We start from the raw sequence: 17,528 nt of genomic DNA, 5'->3' as shown, positions 1-17,528 counted from the left end.
GGTTTCAGAAATCCTAGTAAGGAAATATTCTCGGAATTGGACGAAATCAAAGCCCAGTGGCCTATTTTTCCACGAAGCTTCCAGAAGTCCGTGACGAAACCCCCAGTACCGAGAGCCACGATATGGAAAACCTTCCAGAGACGCCGCCAACGCCGATCCCATCTCGGGGGATCCAGGAGATCGCCTCCGGCACCCTGCCGGAGAGGGGAATCATCTCCCGGAGGACTCTACGCCGCCATGGTCGCCTCCGGTGTGATGTGTGAGTAGTCTACCCCTGGACTATGGGTCCATAGCAGTAGCTAGATGGTTGTCTTCTCCCCATTGTGCTATCATTGTCGGATCTTGTGAGCTGCCTAACATGATCAAGATCATCTATCTGTAATTCTATATGTTGCGTTTGTTGGGATCCGATGAATAGAGAATACTTGTTATGTTGATTATCAAAGTTATATCTACGTGTTGTTTATGATCTTGCATGCTTTCCGTTACTAGTAGATGCTCTGGCCAAGTAGATGCTTGTAACTCCAAGAGGGAGTACTTATGCTCGATAGTGGGTTCATGCCTGCATTGACACCGGGACAAGTGATGAAGTTCTAAGGTTGTGTTGTGCTGTTGCCACTAGGGATAAAACATTGATGATATGTCTAAGGATGTAGTTGTTGATTACATTACGCACCATACTTAATGCAATTGTCTGTTGCTTTGCAACTTAATACTGGAGGGGGTTCGGATGATAACCTGAAGGTGGACTTTTTAGGCATAGATGCAGTTGGATGGCGGTCTATGTACTTTGTCGTAATGCCCGATTAAATCTCACTATACTCATCATGATATGTATGTGCATTGTCATGCTCTCTTTATTTGTCAATTGCCCAACTGTAATTTGTTCACCCAACATGCTGTTTGTCTTATGGGAGAGACACCTCTAGTGAACTGTGGACCCCAGTCCAATTCTCTTTACTGAAATACAATCTACTGCAATACTTGTTCTACTGTTTTCTGCAAACAATCATCTTCCACACAATACGGTTAATCCTTTGTTACAGCAAGCCGGTGAGATTGACAACCTCACTGTTTCGTTGGGGCAAAGTACTTTGGTTGTGTTGTGCAGGTTCCACGTTGGCGCCGGAATCCCTGGTGTTGCGCCGCACTACATCCCGCCGCCATCAACCTTCAACGTGCTTCTTGACTCCTACTGGTTCGATAAACCTTGGTTTCTTACTGAGGGAAACTTGCTGCTGTACGCATCACACCTTCCACTTGGGGTTCCCAACGAGCGTGTGCTTTACGCGTCATCAAGCTAAATTTCTGGCGCCGTTGCCGGGGATCTGAAGAAAAGCTACACCGCAAAGATCTCTAACTCCCACGTCAACTACGCGCCAGCAAGTAAATTTCTGGCGCCGTTGCCAGGGAGATCAAGACACGCTGCAAGGGGAGTCTCCACTTCTCAATCTCTTTACTTTGTTTTTGTCTTGCTTAGTTTTATTTACTACTTTGTTTGCTGCACTAAATCAAAATACAAAAAAATTAGTTGCTAGTTTTACTTTACTTGCTATCTTGTTTGCTATATCAAAAACACAAAAAAAATTAGTTTACTTGCATTTACTTTACTTATTTCATCATGTTTCCTTTTAATTTTACCACAAAAGACATACCGTTAGGACGTGGGTCTATAGTTGGGAGAAATAATATAGAAGAATTTTTCAATCATGTTAGTACTATTGAAAATTTTGAAGATAGACACTTGGTAGACCTTGCACCTACTTATGAAATTGCTGCTGCGCATTTAGTTCGCCTGTTGGAGACTAAATTTGTTAATCTTAATCCTATAATCCAACACATGTTTCTCACACTTGGTGATACGGAAGAAGGGGAAAAGAAAGATTTTGTTTTAGAAACCCTTCTTAGAGAATTTGGTGGTCTAGCAAGAGAAGCTAGGAAGGTCTTTGCTAAATTTAATATGCTTGATTCTCATACTAATTTTGTTAGTCTCCTTGAAAAGATGGACATGGATAGAATAAGATGCACTAATAATATTGATGATGGTGGGGAGATCAAAGCACCAATACCATGTAAACTCCTAGCTATGAATGATGCACTAGAAAATAACTATGCTTGGCTTGTTCCTGAAAATTTGTTTGATGAGAGTAGCACGCCTAAGACTAATGAAAAAGGAGATGCTAAAACTTATGTATCTAATATATTATGCCTGGTTGAGAAAACTCCGCACCCCGCTGAGAATGCATCACCCTTCGATAATACTTGATACACACTTTCTGCGCCTAGCTGAAAGGCGTTAAAGAAAAGCGCTTATGGGAGACAACCCATGTTTTACCTACAGTACTTTGTTTTTATTTTGTGTCTTGGAAGTTGTTTACTACTGTAGCAACCTCTCCTTATCTTAGTTTTGTGTTTTGTTGTGCCAAGTTAAGCCGTTGATAGAAAAGTAAGTACTAGATTTGGATTACTGCGCAGTTCCAGATTTCTTTGCTGTCACGAATCTGGGTCCACCTCCCTGTAGGTAGCTCAGAAAATTAAGCCAATTTACGTGCATGATCCTCAGATATGTACGCAACTTTCATTCAATTTGAGCATTTTCATTTGAGCAAGTCTGGTGCCATTTTAAAATTCGTCAATACGAACAGTTCTGTTTTGACAGATTCTGCCTTTTATTTCGCATTGCCTCTTTTGCTATGTTGGATGAATTTCTTTGATCTACTAATGTCCAGTAGCATTATGCAATGTCCAGAAGTGTTAAGAATGATTGTGTCACCTCTGAATATGTTAATTTATATTGTGCACTAACCCTCTAATGAGTTGTTTCGAGTTTGGTGTGGAGGAAGTTTTCAAGGATCAAGAGAGGAGTATGATGCAACATGATCAAGGAGAGTGAAAGCTCTAAGCTTGGGGATGCCCCGGTGGTTCACCCCTGCATATATTAAGAAGACTCAAGCGTCTAAGCTTGGGGATGCCCAAGGCATCCCCTTCTTCATCGACAACATTATCAAGTTCCTCCCCTGAAACTATATTTTTATTCCATCACATCTTATGTGCTTTTTCTTGGAGCGTCGGTTTGTTTTTGTTTTTTGTTTTGTTTGAATAAAATGGATCCTAGCATTCACTTTATGGGAGAGAGACACGCTCCGCTGTAGCATATGGACAAGTATGTCCTTGGTTTCTACTCATAGTATTCATGGCGAAGTTTCTCCTTCGTTAAATTGTTATATGGTTGGAATTGGAAAATGATACATGTAGTAATTGCTATTAATGTCTTGGGTAATGTGATACTTGGCAATTATTGTGCTCATGATTAAGCTCTTGCATCATATGCTTTGCACCCATTAATGAAGAAATACATAGAGCATGCTAAAATTTGGTTTGCATATTTGGTTTCTCTAAGGTCTAGATAATTTCTAGTATTGAGTTTGAACAACAAGGAAGACGGTGTAGAGTCTTATAATGTTTTCAATATGTCTTTTATGTGAGTTTTGCTGCACCGGTTCATCCTTGTGTTTGTTTCAAATAAGCCTTGCTAGCCTAAACCTTGTATCGAGAGGGAATACTTCTCATGCATCCAAAATACTTGAGCCAACCACTATGCCATTTGTGTCCACCATACCTACCTACTACATGGTATTTTCCGCCATTCCAAAGTAAACTGCTTGAGTGCTACCTTTAAAATTCCATCATTCACCTTTGCAATATATAGCTCATGGGACAAATAGCTTAAAAACTATTGTGGTATTGAATATGTAATTATGCACTTTATCTCTTATTAAGTTGCTTGTTGTGCGATAACCATGTTTACTGGGGACGCCATCAACTTTTCATTGTTGAATTTCATATGAGTTGCTATGCATGTTCGTCTTGTCTGAAGTAAGGGCGATCTACACTGAGTTGAATGGTTTGAGCATGCATATTGTTAGAGAAGAACATTGGGCCGCTAACTAAAGCCATGATCCATGGTGGAAGTTTCGATTTTGGACAAACATCCTCAAATCTCTAATGAGAAAAGAATTAATTGTTGTTGAATGCTTAAAGCATTAAAAGAGGAGTCCATTATCTGTTGTCTATGTTGTCCCGGTATGGATGTCTAAGTTGAGAATAATCAAAAGCGAGAAATCCAAATGCGAGCTTTCTCCTTAGACCTTTGTACAGGCGGCATAGAGGTAACCCTTTGTGATACTTGGTTAAAGCATATGTATTGCGGTGATAATCCAGGTAGTCCAAGCTAATTAGGACAAGGTGCGGGCACTATTGGTACACTATGCATGAGGCTTGCAACTTATAAGATATAATTTACATGATGCATATGCTTTATTACTACCGTTGAAAAAATTGTTTCATGTTTTCAAAATCAAAGCTCTAGCACAAATATAGCAATCGATGCTTTTCCTCTATGGAGGACCATTCTTTTACTTTCAATGTTGAGTCAGTTCACCTATTTCTCTCCACCTCAAGAAGCAAACACTTGTGTGAACTGTGCATTGATTCCTACATACTTGCTTATTGCACTTATTATATTACTCTATGTTGACAATATCCATGAGATATACATGTTACAAGTTGAAAGCAACCGCTGAAACTTAATCTTCCTTTGTGTTGCTTCAATACCTTTACTTTGAATTATTGCTTTATGAGTTAACTCTTATGCAAGACTTATTGATGCTTGTCTTGAAGTGCTATTCATGAAAAGTCTTTGCTTTATGATTCACTTGTTTACTCATGTCATATACATTGTTTTGATCGCTGCATTCACTACATATGCTTTACAAATAGTATGATCAAGATTATGATGGCATGTCACTCCAGAAATTATCTGTGTTATCGTTTTACCTGCTCGGGACGAGCAGAACTAAGCTTGGGGATGCTGATACGTCTCCAACGTATCGATAATTTCTTATGTTCCATGCCACATTATTGATGTTATCTACATATTTTATGCACACTTTATGTCATATTCGTACATTTTCTGGAACTAACCTATTAACAAGATGCCGAAGTGCCAGTTGCTGTTTTCTGCTATTTTTGGTTTCAGAAATCCTAGTAAGGAAATATTCTCGGAATTGGACGAAATCAAAGCCCAGGGGCCTATTTTTCCATGAAGCTTCCAGAAGTCCGTGACGAAACCCCCAGTACCGAGAGCCACGATACGGAAAACCTTCCAGAGACGCCGCCAACGCCGATCCCATCTCGGGGGATCCAGGAGATCGCCTCCGGCACCCTGCCGGAGAGGGGATTCATCTCCCGGAGGACTCTACGCCGCCATGGTCGCCTCCGGTGTGATGTGTGAGTAGTCTACCCCTGGACTATGGGTCCATAGCAGTAGCTAGATGGTTGTCTTCTCCCCATTGTGCTATCATTGTCGGATCTTGTGAGCTGCCTAACATGATCAAGATCATCTATCTGTAATTCTATATGTTGCGTTTGTTGGGATCCGATGAATAGAGAATACTTGTTATGTTGATTATCAAAGTTATATCTACGTGTTGTTTATGATCTTGCATGCTTTCCGTTACTAGTAGATGCTCTGGCCAAGTAGATGCTTGTAACTCCAAGAGGGAGTACTTATGCTCGATAGTGGGTTCATGCCTGCATTGACACAGGACGATGTGAGAAAGTTCTAAGGTTGTGTTGTGCTGTTGCCACTAGGGATAAAACATTGATGCTATGTCTAAGGATGTAGTTGTTGATTACATTACGCACCATACTTAATGCAATTGTCTGTTGCTTTGCAACTTAATACTGGAGGGGGTTCGGATGATAACCTGAAGGTGGACTTTTTAGGCATAGATGCAGTTGGATGGCGGTCTATGTACTTTGTCGTAATGCCCGATTAAATCTCACTATACTCATCATGATATGTATGTGCATTGTCATGCCGGAAATCAGTTTCGGGTCGTACGACCAGATGATCACACTATCTGGACCGTCCAGTTTCCTAGGGATCAACGCATGTCTAGGTATAGCAGCCCGTATTCTCCTTGTAATTGATTTATTCAACAGGTGAGGGCCCACTCCCGGGCCGAACGGTCTTGGACCACGCTCACGGCATCGACCACACGGAACAAGATTTTGTCCTGAATCATGGTCCGTGCCACGAAATCTTGGACCGAATTGGACCGACTGCACAGACACGTCCTTTACACACTTAAAGTTCCATCCCCGTCCTCCTCTTCATCGCAATCTGGATCACAATCCCCATTCCTCCTCTCAGACAGTAACCCTAGCACAAATTCACAAATCACTCGCACCACCAATCTCACGCGCCACCCATCTCCAAGTCCATGGCATCATCCTCGTTCTCATCTACCACCGTCCCCCCGTCCTTGCTCCTCCCTCTCATCCCCTGCCCACACTGCGGAGACAAAATCATCAGCTATGTTGCTAGACGCGGCCAGCATCCAGGAACGAGGTTCTACAAGTGCTGCCACCACGAGGTAAGTACCTATTTTGCTGAATCATCCCCCTTTTTTTCCAGATCAATTACCCGGAGGCACCAATGGCTCATAGATCTTGTTCTTCTGTCCGACCTCGCAGGAGGGAGATTGCGATTTCTACGAGTGGCAGCCCGTCTATGCCGCCAGGAAGGAAGTCACTGCAGCCATCGCGGCGCACGCCGCTCCTGTTCAAGGCGCCGCAGCCACAACAGTCCAGCCCGCGCCTCCCGCCGTCGACGATGACAAGCCCCATCCAACTTGGAGCCATGATTCGACTCCGCGCAACCAGGACGCAGTAGCTCCTGCAGGCGCGTACGCAGTTCATCTTCCACTCGCCAACATCATGCTCGGAGTGGCTAACCTGATGGTCTCAGTTTTAGTGCTAGCAGTTCTGCTCGCAGTCATGGTCAAACTGTATTTCGAGTAGCTGTTTTTCGGCTGCCAGGTTAACTAGAATGTATTAAGGCATAATATGCCAGGTTTAGTTATGCAGTACCGTGTTTTAGGGGTGTATCTCTGAATGAAGTTTGTGTAAGACCTTGCCTTTAATTTTCAAGTACCGTGCTTATTCCAGCGTGTTGCCGCCTAATCAGTTGTTATCGAGTTAATTTCCCCTAATTTGTTTACATGGACACTGCCGCCGCGTCTCATCGTAATCTTATGTTCACACGCGTTCCAGAAGCTCCCACGGGCAGAGGTGGTTCGCGCACTGCATTCATTGCACTCTAGGGTTGGGCACCATCCACCATTTTCTCACAGGCGGCTCATAACTGAGTCCACCTCCAACCACACACCACTGCTCCCTCCCCAAGCACACACGACTGCCCCGGCGGCTGGCGCCGCCGATCCTTGCCGGTGCAGGTACGTTCGATCCACGCCCCCATCTATGCATGTCATCGATTGCTCTGCATTTTCCCTTCATTTTTAACTACATCCTCCTCACTCATTTCTTCTGCCATCCAACTCCCCATCGTTTTCTTCATTTTTTTGCAGCAATGTCTGAATCCGGAAGCTGCGACGATGACACCAGCAGAGTTCGTACTCCATCTGCCGCCCGTGCAACCAGATCCATGAGCGACCAGTACAGGCAAGACAAAACCCCCAATCTCACCTCTCGTTGCTCAGTCAAGCATGCGTTCGAGGTTATTCAACGGTTCTCAGACTTCAAGAGGTGGTTAGTTAGTGAGATAGGATGGGCTGGCATGTTAGATGTACCATTTCTGCAGAAGCTTAATCTCAAATTCAGCGCCTGGATAATGAGCCGTGTAGATGTACACAACAGATCCATTGTAATCACAGACAAGAAGATACTTAAGTTCTGGCCCCAGGATGTGTCCAAGGTTTTTGGTATCCCACATGGGCCCCGAAATGTTATTGGCAGGGATGCTACCATCGTGCCCGACGCCATTGAGTTCATCAAGACCACGCTAGGCATGAACCAGGCAGGAGCCCATAGTCTTAAAGCTGCAGAAAATTTCCTTATCAGGGAGATCACAGAGGACTCTAGCAAGATTGAGAAAGATTGCTTTCAGATTGCATTTGTTATCTTTGTCATGGGCCACATATTGGCACTGTCAAGTAAATACGATTATGCCACCATTGATTTCTGGGGAGCCCTTGCTAACACTGAGAACATAGCCCAGTTCAACTGGGGCGAGTACATCATCCAAGTCCCTACTTGACGCTGTGGACAAGTACAAGAGATGTTAGGAACCAGGCACAAACCATCAACCTGTTCGGGTGTCACCTTTGGCTGCAGGTTTCTTATTTTTCATTCCTATATACTTTTTATCTGTACGTATTTATTTTTTCATGTACTCCATAATGGACATGCCCCGCATGATGACGATAGGTATTCCTTCTCGACAATCTGGACCTCGGAATTTTCAACAAGAGACACGACGACCTACCACGGATTAAGGTATTCGACCAAGACCTGGCTGAGGAGAACTATCACCATGGCCAGCGACTAAGGGAAAGGACCAAATTCTTACACTTCAGCGCCGGTATTACACCACAAATAGATTCTTTTATATCCACTGCAAAATTCGGCTGCTTTAAATTTTTATTGGTTATAGTTCATGCATACCTATACTCAACCATGCCTGGTTCACACAATATGACAACAAAGTTTTGCTAAATGGATGGTAACCGTGCAGCTAAGGTCGGCGGAGTCGATCACATACACCCGCGCTTCGGTTCGCACCACGAAGTTGCACCCGACAAATAGAGACCGCATTCGGAACATCTACCCTGGATAATGTTCCCCTCGCCGTTCCGAGCCTCAACCCCACGAGTCACTCCGCGCTGTCACGCCGAGGCCATTATATGTTGCTGCAGATAAGACACCCATCCATCCGACACGCCGCTTAACATTGGACCCATTGACTTTTCGAACTACTTGAAGCGACATTACCGAAATTGGTAAGTTTTACACATTTGTTATATGATATACCGTTTTTCGATTTGAACCTTCCTCAGCTCAATGAACTCTCCTCGCTGTTTCGTAACTCAACCATCTGAAATTCAACTAACGTACCGCTCTTTTTCTTGTGTAATCCCCCTCAGATGGCTGACCCACTCACCCTAATGCTGAAAGAACACAACGCGAAGGCCTTCTCACATCTGCACACCGCTAGGTCGAACATACTCAACGACATGTTCAAGTTCACGGACAAGGTGATGGCACACCTAAGCCGTAGGTGTGTTTGCTGCTAGGCAAGGGGTTTCACCGACTGCCCCCTCGTACCAACTGAGGGTGAATCCGGTCAGTTTTTTTTCACAGCGAACATAATATTTTTGCCAATGCTCGCATTCCCATAGACAATCAATTTTTTTCCCAGCTCGCCAACTAATTTGTTTCCTCCCGTTCATGTCAGCACCCCCAGCCGATTCGCTGCGCACGCCAGTCAACCAAAAGTTTAGTGGAGTCAGGCTGGACCTTTCCGACGCGGAAGGTACTTCCGATATTTTTAGCTGCACTCAACCCTTTTTGCTGCCTTAATTCCTTTGCGCCCGCAGAAACTTCTTCGATACGTTTTTTTACAACTCTTCGTACATTTTTCTTCTGTTTGCAGATAGCACTACTAGAGGTTCCGCGGGATCATCGAAGCGACCTCCTATCCCTCCTGAATGTGTTGTCAGCACCAAGAAGAGTAAAGCCGGTTTCCTGCAACGGGACACCATCAAGGATCAATGCCTGCTTATTTACACCAAGACCGAATCGCTCTACAACGCGGCCGACCAGGATCCTCAACAAGCTGCTGTATTCGGCCAGCTCAGCCATGAACTACCTAAAAGGCGGTCTGTGCTAAGTGGAAGTTTCGCGAAAAATCCCTGGAGAGCTGGCCGGATCCCTCCGCAACAACCGGGCGATGTCGCTACTGATCTGGAGGCTTCAATCAAGACCACTCCCCCCGCAGAGCTGGAACGGTACTTCCGCAACGCACCATCCGTTTTCATATCTCGTAACCATATAGTTTCCTTTTTTATTCACTGAATGCATTTACCTGTCAACCAGATTCTGGTTTGTCCACGACACACCCCGCCTTGTATGTGTTAGCGGGAATGATGTCCTCCAGCAGCTGGCTGGTGAACACACACTCGAGCATGAGTTGTCATGTGCATTAATCAGGAGGTACAATCAGATTGACTTCGAGTACAACGACGATTGCCCTTACCTTAACTGGAGGCACATCCTGGAGACAGATTTTGCGGTTCGTCAGCCATAACCACAGCCTTACCCTATACCACTTCAACCTTTTTTTGTCCTACCTTTTTCTTGCTGCTGTATCATTCACAATGGCCTTTTTTTCAGTTTGTGTAAGACCTTGCCTTTAATTTTCAAGTACCGTGCTTATTCCAGCGTGTTGCCGCCTAATCAGTTGTTATCGAGTTAATTTCCCCTAATTTGTTTACATGGACACTGCCGCCGCGTCTCATCGTAATCTTATGTTCACACGCGTTCCAGAAGCTCCCACGGGCAGAGGTGGTTCGCGCACTGCATTCATTGCACTCTAGGGTTGGGCACCATCCACCATTTTCTCACAGGCGGCTCATAACTGAGTCCACCTCCAACCACACACCACTGCTCCCTCCCCAAGCACACACGACTGCCCCGGCGGCTGGCGCCGCCGATCCTTGCCGGTGCAGGTACGTTCGATCCACGCCCCCATCTATGCATGTCATCGATTGCTCTGCATTTTCCCTTCATTTTTAACTACATCCTCCTCACTCATTTCTTCTGCCATCCAACTCCCCATCGTTTTCTTCATTTTTTTGCAGCAATGTCTGAATCCGGAAGCTGCGACGATGACACCAGCAGAGTTCGTACTCCATCTGCCGCCCGTGCAACCAGATCCGCAGGCGACCAGTACAGGCAAGACAAAACCCCCAATCTCACCTCTCGTTGCTCAGTCAAGCATGCGTTCGAGGTTATTCAACGGTTCTCAGACTTCAAGAGGTGGTTAGTTAGTGAGATAGGATGGGCTGGCATGTTAGATGTACCATTTCTGCAGAAGCTTAATCTCAAATTCAGCGCCTGGATAATGAGCCGTGTAGATGTACACAACAGATCCATTGTAATCACAGACAAGAAGATACTTAAGTTCTGGCCCCAGGATGTGTCCAAGGTTTTTGGTATCCCACATGGGCCCCGAAATGTTATTGGCAGGGATGCTACCATCAGGCCCGACGCCATTGAGTTCATCAAGACCACGCTAGGCATGAACCAGGCAGGAGCCCATAGTCTTAAAGCTGCAGAAAATTTCCTTATCAGGGAGATCACAGAGGACTCTAGCAAGATTGAGAAAGATTGCTTTCAGATTGCATTTGTTATCTTTGTCATGGGCCACATATTGGCACCGTCAAGTAAATACGATTATGCCACCATTGATTTCTGGGGAGCCCTTGCTAACACTGAGAACATAGCCCGCTCAATCAAGCGAGTACATCATCCAAGTCCCTACTTGACGCTGTGGACAAGTACAAGAGAGATGTTAGGAACCAGGCACAAACCATCAACCTGTTCGGGTGTCACCTTTGGCTGCAGGTTTCTTATTTTTCATTCCTATATACTTTTTATCTGTACGTATTTATTTTTTCATGTACTCCATAATGGACATGCCCCGCATGATGACGATAGGTATTCCTTCTCGACAATCTGGACCTCGGAATTTTCAACAAGAGACACGACGACCTACCACGGATTAAGGTATTCGACCAAGACTGGCTGAGGAGAACTATCACCATGGCCAGCGACTTAGGGAAAGGACCAAATTCTTACACTTCAGCGCCGGTATTACACCACAAACAGATTCTTTTATATCCACTGCAAAATTCGGCTGCTTTAAATTTTTATTGGTTATAGTTCATGCATACCTATACTCAACCATGCCTGGTTCACACAATATGACAACAAAGTTTTGCTAAATGGATGGTAACCGTGCAGCTAAGGTCGGCGGAGTCAGTCTGCTACACCCGCGCTTCGGTTCGCACCACGAAGTTGCACTGACGTAATAGAGACCGCATTCGGAACATCTACCCTGGATAATGTTCCCCTCGCCGTTCCAGAGCCTCAACCCCACGAGTCACTCCGCGCTGTCACGCCGAGGCCATTATATGTTGCTGCAGACAGTACACCCATCCATCCGACACAGTCGCTTAACATTGGACCCATTGACTTTTCGAACTACTTGAAGCGACAGTACCCGAAATTGGTAAGTTTTACACATTTGTTATATGATATACCGTTTTTCGATTTGAACCTTCCTCAGCTCAATGAACTCTCCTCGCTGTTTCGTAACTCAACCATCTGAAATTCAACTAACGTACCGCTCTTTTTCTTGTGTAATCCCCCTCAGATGGCTGACCCACTCACCCTAATGCTGAAAGAACACAACGCGAAGGCCTTCTCACATCTGCACACCGCTAGGTCGAACATACTCAACGACATGTTCAAGTTCACGGACAAGTTGATGGCACACCTAAGCCAGAGGTGTGTTTGCTGCCGAGCAAGGGGTTTCACCGACTGCCCCCTCGTACCAACCGAGGGTGAATCCGGTCAGTTTTTTTTTCACAACGAACATAATATTTTTGCCAATGCTCGCATTCCCATAGACAATCAATTTTTTCCCAGCTCGCCAACTAATTTGTTTCCTCCCGTTCATGTCGCACCCCAGCCGATTCGCTGCGCACGCCGATCAACCAAAAGTTTAGTGGAGTCAGTCTGGACCTTTCCGACGCGGAAGGTACTTCCGATATTTTTAGCTGCACTCAACCCTTTTTGCTGCCTTAATTCCTTTGCGCCCGCAGAAACTTCTTCGATACGTTTTTTTACAACTCTTCGTACATTTTTCTTCTGTTTGCAGATAGCACTACTAGAGGTTCCGCGGGATCATCGAAGCGACCTCCTATCCCTCCTGAATGTGTTGTCAGCACCAAGAAGAGTAAAGCCGGTTTCCTGCAACGGGACACCATCAAGGATCAATGCCTGCTTATTTACACCAAGACCGAATCGCTCTACAACGCGGCCGACCAGGATCCTCAACAAGCTGCTGTATTCGGCCAGCTCAGCCATGAACTACCTAAAAGGCGGTCTGTGCTAAGTGGAAGTTTCGCGAAAAATCCCTGGAGAGCTGGCCGGATCCCTCCGCAACAACCGGGCGATGTCGCTACTGATCTGGAGGCTTCAATCAAGACCACTCCCCCCGCAGAGCTGGAACGGTACTTCCGCAACGCACCATCCGTTTTCATATCTCGTAACCATATAGTTTCCTTTTTATTCACCGAATGCATTTACACATCAACCAGATTCTGGTTTGTCCACGACACACCCCGCCTTGTATGTGTTAGCGGGAATGATGTCCTCCAGCAGCTGGCTGGTGAACACACACTCGAGCATGAGTTGTCATGTGCATTAATCAGGAGGTACAATCAGATTGACTTCGAGTACAACGACGATTGCCCTTACCTTAACTGGAGGCACATCCTGGAGACAGATTTTGCGGTTCGTCAGCCATAACCACAGCCTTACCCTATACCACTTCAACCTTTTTTGTCCTACCTTTTTCTTGCTGCTGTATCATTCACAATGGCCTTTTTTTCAGTTTGTGTAAGACCTTGCCTTTAATTTTCAAGTACCGTGCTTATTCCAGCGTGTTGCCGCCTAATCAGTTGTTATCGAGTTAATTTCCCCTAATTTGTTTACATGGACACTGCCGCCGCGTCTCATCGTAATCTTATGTTCACACGCGTTCCAGAAGCTCCCACGGGCAGAGGTGGTTCGCGCACTGCATTCATTGCACTCTAGGGTTGGGCACCATCCACCATTTTCTCACAGGCGGCTCATAACTGAGTCCACCTCCAACCACACACCACTGCTCCCTCCCCAAGCACACACGACTGCCCCGGCGGCTGGCGCCGCCGATCCTTGCCGGTGCAGGTACGTTCGATCCACGCCCCCATCTATGCATGTCATCGATTGCTCTGCATTTTCCCTTCATTTTTAACTACATCCTCCTCACTCATTTCTTCTGCCATCCAACTCCCCATCGTTTTCTTCATTTTTTTGCAGCAATGTCTGAATCCGGAAGCTGCGACGATGACACCAGCAGAGTTCGTACTCCATCTGCCGCCCGTGCAACCAGATCCGCAGGCGACCAGTACAGGCAAGACAAAACCCCCAATCTCACCTCTCGTTGCTCAGTCAAGCATGCGTTCGAGGTTATTCAACGGTTCTCAGACTTCAAGAGGTGGTTAGTTAGTGAGATAGGATGGGCTGGCATGTTAGATGTACCATTTCTGCAGAAGCTTAATCTCAAATTCAGCGCCTGGATAATGAGCCGTGTAGATGTACACAACAGATCCATTGTAATCACAGACAAGAAGATACTTAAGTTCTGGCCCCAGGATGTGTCCAAGGTTTTTGGTATCCCACATGGGCCCCGAAATGTTATTGGCAGGGATGCTACCATCAGGCCCGACGCCATTGAGTTCATCAAGACCACGCTAGGCATGAACCAGGCAGGAGCCCATAGTCTTAAAGCTGCAGAAAATTTCCTTATCAGGGAGATCACAGAGGACTCTAGCAAGATTGAGAAAGATTGCTTTCAGATTGCATTTGTTATCTTTGTCATGGGCCACATATTGGCACCGTCAAGTAAATACGATTATGCCACCATTGATTTCTGGGGAGCCCTTGCTAACACTGAGAACATAGCCCAGTTCAACTGGGGCGAGTACATCATCCAGTCCCTACTTGACGCTGTGGACAAGTACAAGAGAGATGTTAGGAACCAGGCACAAACCATCAACCTGTTCGGGTGTCACCTTTGGCTGCAGGTTTCTTATTTTTCATTCCTATATACTTTTTATCTGTACGTATTTATTTTTTCATGTACTCCATAATGGACATGCCCCGCATGATGACGATAGGTATTCCTTCTCGACAATCTGGACCTCGGAATTTTCAACAAGAGACACGACGACCTACCACGGATTAAGGTATTCGACCAAGACTGGCTGAGGAGAACTATCACCATGGCCAGCGACTTAGGGAAAGGACCAAATTCTTACACTTCAGCGCCGGTATTACACCACAAACAGATTCTTTTATATCCACTGCAAAATTCGGCTGCTTTAAATTTTTATTGGTTATAGTTCATGCATACCTATACTCAACCATGCCTGGTTCACACAATATGACAACAAAGTTTTGCTAAATGGATGGTAACCGTGCAGCTAAGGTCGGCGGAGTCAGTCTGCTACACCCGCGCTTCGGTTCGCACCACAGAAGTTGCACCTGACAGAATAGAGACCGCATTCGGAACATCTACCCTGGATAATGTTCCCCTCGCCGTTCCAGAGCCTCAACCCCACGAGTCACTCCGCGCTGTCACGCCGAGGCCATTATATGTTGCTGCAGACAGTACACCCATCCATCCGACACAGTCGCTTAACATTGGACCCATTGACTTTTCGAACTACTTGAAGCGACAGTACCCGAAATTGGTAAGTTTTACACATTTGTTATATGATATACCGTTTTTCGATTTGAACCTTCCTCAGCTCAATGAACTCTCCTCGCTGTTTCGTAACTCAACCATCTGAAATTCAACTAACGTACCGCTCTTTTTCTTGTGTAATCCCCCTCAGATGGCTGACCCACTCACCCTAATGCTGAAAGAACACAACGCGAAGGCCTTCTCACATCTGCACACCGCTAGGTCGAACATACTCAACGACATGTTCAAGTTCACGGACAAGTTGATGGCACACCTAAGCCAGAGGTGTGTTTGCTGCCAGGCAAGGGGTTTCACCGACTGCCCCCTCGTACCAACTGAGGGTGAATCCGGTCAGTTTTTTTTCACAGCGAACATAATATTTTTGCCAATGCTCGCATTCCCATAGACAATCAATTTTTTTCCCAGCTCGCCAACTAATTTGTTTCCTCCCGTTCATGTCAGCACCCCCAGCCGATTCGCTGCGCACGCCAGTCAACCAAAAGTTTAGTGGAGTCAGGCTGGACCTTTCCGACGCGGAAGGTACTTCCGATATTTTTAGCTGCACTCAACCCTTTTTGCTGCCTTAATTCCTTTGCGCCCGCAGAAACTTCTTCGATACGTTTTTTTACAACTCTTCGTACATTTTTCTTCTGTTTGCAGATAGCACTACTAGAGGTTCCGCGGGATCATCGGCCGACCTCCTATCCCTCCTGAATGTGTTGTCAGCACCAAGAAGAGTAAAGCCGGTTTCCTGCAACGGGACACCATCAAGGATCAATGCCTGCTTATTTACACCAAGACCGAATCGCTCTACAACGCGGCCGACCAGGATCCTCAACAAGCTGCTGTATTCGGCCAGCTCAGCCATGAACTACCTAAAAGGCGGTCTGTGCTAAGTGGAAGTTTCGCGAAAAATCCCTGGAGAGCTGGCCGGATCCCTCCGCAACAACCGGGCGATGTCGCTACTGATCTGGAGGCTTCAATCAAGACCACTCCCCCCGCAGAGCTGGAACGGTACTTCCGCAATGCACCATCCATTTTCATATCTCGTAACCATATAGTTTCCTTTTTTATTCACTGAATGCATTTACCTGTCAACCAGATTCTGGTTTGTCCACGACACACCCCGCCTTGTATGTGTTAGCGGGAATGATGTCCTCCAGCAGCTGGCTGGTGAACACACACTCGAGCATGAGTTGTCATGTGCATTAATCAGGAGGTACAATCAGATTGACTTCGAGTACAACGACGATTGCCCTTACCTTAACTGGAGGCACATCCTGGAGACAGATTTTGCGGTTCGTCAGCCATAACCACAGCCTTACCCTATACCACTTCAACCTTTTTTTGTCCTACCTTTTTCTTGCTGCTGTATCATTCACAATGGCCTTTTTTTCAGACCACAGTCCTGTCTGGAAAAGATTACCTGCGAGCAATCTGTCTGCAGAATCAGTTCTTTGGGAAGCACATCCGGCATTCCATTGCTTGTTCTCAATATGTAAGCACCCGTCCTAACTTTGGTCACTAACACCAAACTCTCTTTTTAATTATGCAATCTCACCTGCCATTCTATACCGGGCAATTCCGAAATATTATTACTTCATCCTCACCCCGTCCCCCCATGTTTTTGTCTACTCAAGTACTTTGCTCCAGCTATTCTCGAGGATGGATGGGTGTTATACATGTGGGACATGGTCGCCAAAGTTACCCATGTGTTAGATCCATTGGCCGGTGCCAGAGGTCCATCCAGCGAAAGGAAAGAAATGCATGAGTGGGTATCGTCAAGGCTGCACGATGCCCTGTTCGAGTGTTTTGCTGAATTCTTTGCAGGATGGCCTACGCCGAAGGACAACTGGGGGAAAATTTATCCTAAGATTGTAGACACCACCTTCACAAGGTCCGGTCGCAACCACTAACTTTTCTCCTGTACATACTCCGGCTCGATGCCCCCCAAAATCCCTTTCCATAATACTAGTGCCACATCCATTTTTCCACTAGGTACGAGTCTGGCCTCTCCATTCTGCACCTTCTGAGATACTACGACGGCGAGAAACTTATATCACCTATAACCAAGGTAACGATGTTT

General features: G+C 45.8%; 1 protein-coding gene and 1 long non-coding RNA gene across 2 annotated transcripts; both read left to right on the top strand.

Annotated features, from left to right (window-relative positions):
- Nucleotides 1-13,805: 13,805 nt before the first annotated feature.
- LOC127334218 (uncharacterized) lies at nt 13,806-16,029 on the top strand. The gene is made up of 6 exons (XM_071823291.1): nt 13,806-13,881; nt 14,014-14,780; nt 14,874-15,026; nt 15,180-15,449; nt 15,594-15,792; nt 15,905-16,029. The coding sequence occupies exons 2-6, from the start codon at nt 14,016-14,018 to the stop codon at nt 16,027-16,029; spliced, it is 1,512 nt and encodes a 503-aa protein (XP_071679392.1). The 5' UTR covers nt 13,806-13,881; nt 14,014-14,015.
- Nucleotides 16,030-16,142: 113 nt separating this feature from the next.
- LOC139832236 (uncharacterized) lies at nt 16,143-16,922 on the top strand. The gene is made up of 3 exons (XR_011746997.1): nt 16,143-16,456; nt 16,545-16,740; nt 16,842-16,922. It is a non-coding gene; the product is annotated as an uncharacterized lncRNA (long non-coding RNA).
- The last annotated feature ends 606 nt before the right edge of the window (nt 16,923-17,528 follow it).

The sequence above is a fragment of the Lolium perenne genome, chromosome 1 (genome assembly GCF_019359855.2).
Source record: "Lolium perenne isolate Kyuss_39 chromosome 1, Kyuss_2.0, whole genome shotgun sequence".
NCBI classification, from domain to species: Eukaryota; Viridiplantae; Streptophyta; class Magnoliopsida; order Poales; family Poaceae; genus Lolium; species Lolium perenne.
The sequence above is the reverse complement of the archived record's forward strand: the minus strand, read 5'-3'. Positions and strand labels throughout refer to the sequence as shown.

What these genes read in the sequence shown, in the direction of transcription:
- LOC127334218 (XM_071823291.1), top strand. Translation starts at nt 14,016, where the DNA reads ATGTCTGAATCCGGAAGCTGCGACGATGACACCAGCAGAGTTCGTACT. An exon ending in GGTGTCACCTTTGGCTGCAG is followed by an intron (nt 14,781 to 14,873) that starts GTTTCTTATTTT and finishes TGATGACGATAG; the next exon opens with GTATTCCTTCTCGACAATCT. An exon ending in AGCGACAGTACCCGAAATTG is followed by an intron (nt 15,450 to 15,593) that starts GTAAGTTTTACA and finishes AATCCCCCTCAG; the next exon opens with ATGGCTGACCCACTCACCCT.